Source organism: Penaeus chinensis, chromosome 38, assembly GCF_019202785.1.
Source record: "Penaeus chinensis breed Huanghai No. 1 chromosome 38, ASM1920278v2, whole genome shotgun sequence".
Classification (NCBI taxonomy): Eukaryota; Metazoa; Arthropoda; class Malacostraca; order Decapoda; family Penaeidae; genus Penaeus; species Penaeus chinensis.
In genome coordinates this window covers 26,426,191-26,428,690 of record NC_061856.1, presented here as the reverse complement: position 1 = coordinate 26,428,690, position 2,500 = coordinate 26,426,191, and the positions used below count along the sequence as shown (strand labels likewise).

General features: G+C 39.6%; 1 protein-coding gene across 1 annotated transcript in view; it reads left to right on the top strand.

Moving 5' to 3' along the window:
* The window catches only part of LOC125045892 (xanthine dehydrogenase/oxidase-like), a 38,172-nt gene that overhangs the window by 34,560 nt on the left and 1,112 nt on the right, over nt 1-2,500 (top strand). The window contains exons 25-28 of the mRNA XM_047643477.1: nt 1-133; nt 477-556; nt 1,070-1,237; nt 1,791-2,500. The exon at nt 1-133 is cut by the window's left edge and continues 42 nt beyond it; the exon at nt 1,791-2,500 is cut by the window's right edge and continues 1,112 nt beyond it. Coding sequence (XP_047499433.1) covers nt 1-133; nt 477-556; nt 1,070-1,237; nt 1,791-1,841 — 432 coding nt within the window. The 3' untranslated portion in view covers nt 1,842-2,500. The remainder of the gene's footprint in view (nt 134-476; nt 557-1,069; nt 1,238-1,790) is intronic.

Genomic DNA, 2,500 nt, shown 5'->3' with positions numbered 1-2,500 from the left:
AACCCCGCCATCGACATCGGGCAGGTGGAGGGCGCCTTCATGCAGGGCCTCGGACTCTACACTTTAGAAGAACTCCGGTTTTCTCCCGACGGCGTGCTGCTCACTCGTGGCCCCGGCGCTTACAAGATTCCAGGTAATGGCGGTGTTAATTAAGATCGTGAAAGTATAGATAACTGATTTTGATGATACTGAAAATTATTATAATTATTAGAATGATGATGGTGGTAATGACAATGATAGTGATTTAAAAAACAAAACATATCTGTTATCTTTATTAAATTTGCTTTCAATTGATACTATGTTGTTATCACATTCATTAATATATATCCAAATGATTTAGTTCCGTAACCATAAACTCCATCAGTCCAAATACGCACATCGATATATTCAACTTCTCTTCAGTAACAACAGCAACAACATTATCTAAAACGCCATAAGCCTTAAATTCGTCACATGAAACTATTTGTATTTTCAAGGTTTCCAAGATATTCCGCGAGAGTTCAACGTGTCCCTTCTTCGCGGGGCGCCCAACCCAAGAGCGGTTTTCTCGTCCAAGGTGAGGAGTGCTGCACAAAAATAGATTTGATATATTTTTCGTTTTTGGGATAATGACGTCTGTTTGCCAATATGAGGGTGAGACGTGGGCTTTTTTTCGTATATGCTGTGAGATCAAAGAAAGCTTGTTAAAGTGTATCCTTATGAAGGAGGATTTTGCTTTACGAATACATCCAAAACCGTCTTTCCGGTAATGTAAAGATAATAACTGTGGTTAATTATTTTATGTCATTTCTTTTATTACCTAAATCAAACACTCCTCATAACACAAATCGACCACTTTCTGTAATTATAGTCTCATCTGTAACAACCACTTGCTATAGCTTTATTAACACCTAAATCACCTATTATTATTATCACCCAGTTTAATAATCTTTTATCATTATAAAGCATGCAAATATCAATATTATTACCCAAATCAACAAAACACCATTTATCATCACAAACCACTCTCCGAAACAACGCCGTCGCCACAAACTAGATTTACTGTGGAGTAATATGTTTCCCAAAACAGGCCGTCGGAGAACCTCCTCTGTTCCTCGCAGCCTCGGTGCTGTTCGCCCTCAAGGAAGCCGTGGCAGCCGCTCGAGCCGACCAAGGCCTCGACCCCGTGTTCCGTTTCGACTCCCCGGCCACGGCTGAGAAGATCCGAATGGCCTGCCAGGACTTCCTCACGCAGAAGGTAATGGCGGGAAGGGAGAGGGCCTTGTAGGATGAGGTTGTGGATGGGGGTGGTCTGAGGTTGGTAAGGGGGTTGATGATAGTAGTGGCAAAAAAAAAAAAAAAATAAAAAAATAAAAAAAATAAAATGGGCGTTGTAAGGGGGTTAGGGTTAACTGATGTTGGAATTGCTCATGGATTCAAGGTGACTTAACATTCTCCGATGGGATTTTTGATTAGAGAAGTAATAATACTCGAGGATTTAGGTCAGAGATGTGGCACTATTGGTAAAAATTAAAAAAGGGATGTGGTAGTGCTGTTAGCTTCTGAGAGAAGGATGTGGTAAAGATGATGAATCTAAATCAAAAGAAATGATATATTGTATTACTGTTCTATTTATGCAGCAAGAGAGGACTAGGATCTATTTAAGCTCATTATCCATGATTTAATTTATTTATATTTTTAATTCCTATTCCGTGCGTCTCAGGATTACAACAGTAACTCACAGATCAAATGAGTTTTCACCAAGACGCAGGTGCCCATGCATATTCCATACAAGTTATTGATCGTTCCAGATTGAGTCAGCGGCTCCGGGCACATTCAAGCCGTGGTCGGTGACGGTGTAGGAGCGACTGCCCCCCCTCCCCCCCGCTTGTAAATGCTCAACATTTTTGCAATTATCAGGAAGAGAATAGGAGAAAAATAATGTGATATTTTTTTACACTTTACAAGAAATGTTGTTACGAATGAATATGAAATTTTGTGGGTACGTTCGGCTCGTGGAAGGAACGTAGCCTTATAGAGTAAATATCACGCAGATTTTTATTTCTTTATTTTTTTCCCCTTCCTCCTTTCCTCTATCTCCATCTCCTCGCGACCAAAGCCTCTTCAGCTTCCCTTTTCTCATCTTTACTTTTTCTCGTTTTGCTTTATTCCTCCTCTCTGTCCTGCTGCACCCCTCTTCCTTCTTCTCCCTTTTCTTTCCTTCTCTTCTTCCAGTAATTGTCCTTATCCTTTGTGTTTTCTCCGTTTTTTCTTCTCCCTTTCCTCTTCCTCCTTTCCCCTCACCCACTTATTGTTCTTTCCATTTTGCTTCCTCTTCGTCTTCCTCTTCTACTTCGTCTTCCTCTTTCTCTTTCTCTTCCTCTTTTCATTTCATTTCATTTTCTCTCTCTATTATCCGTGGCATTTTGAATTAACACGTAAAAATATACTATGTAGTAAATTGAATGCATTGTACAAAAAATATTCACAATTATCTCATATCAAATACATATATACATAT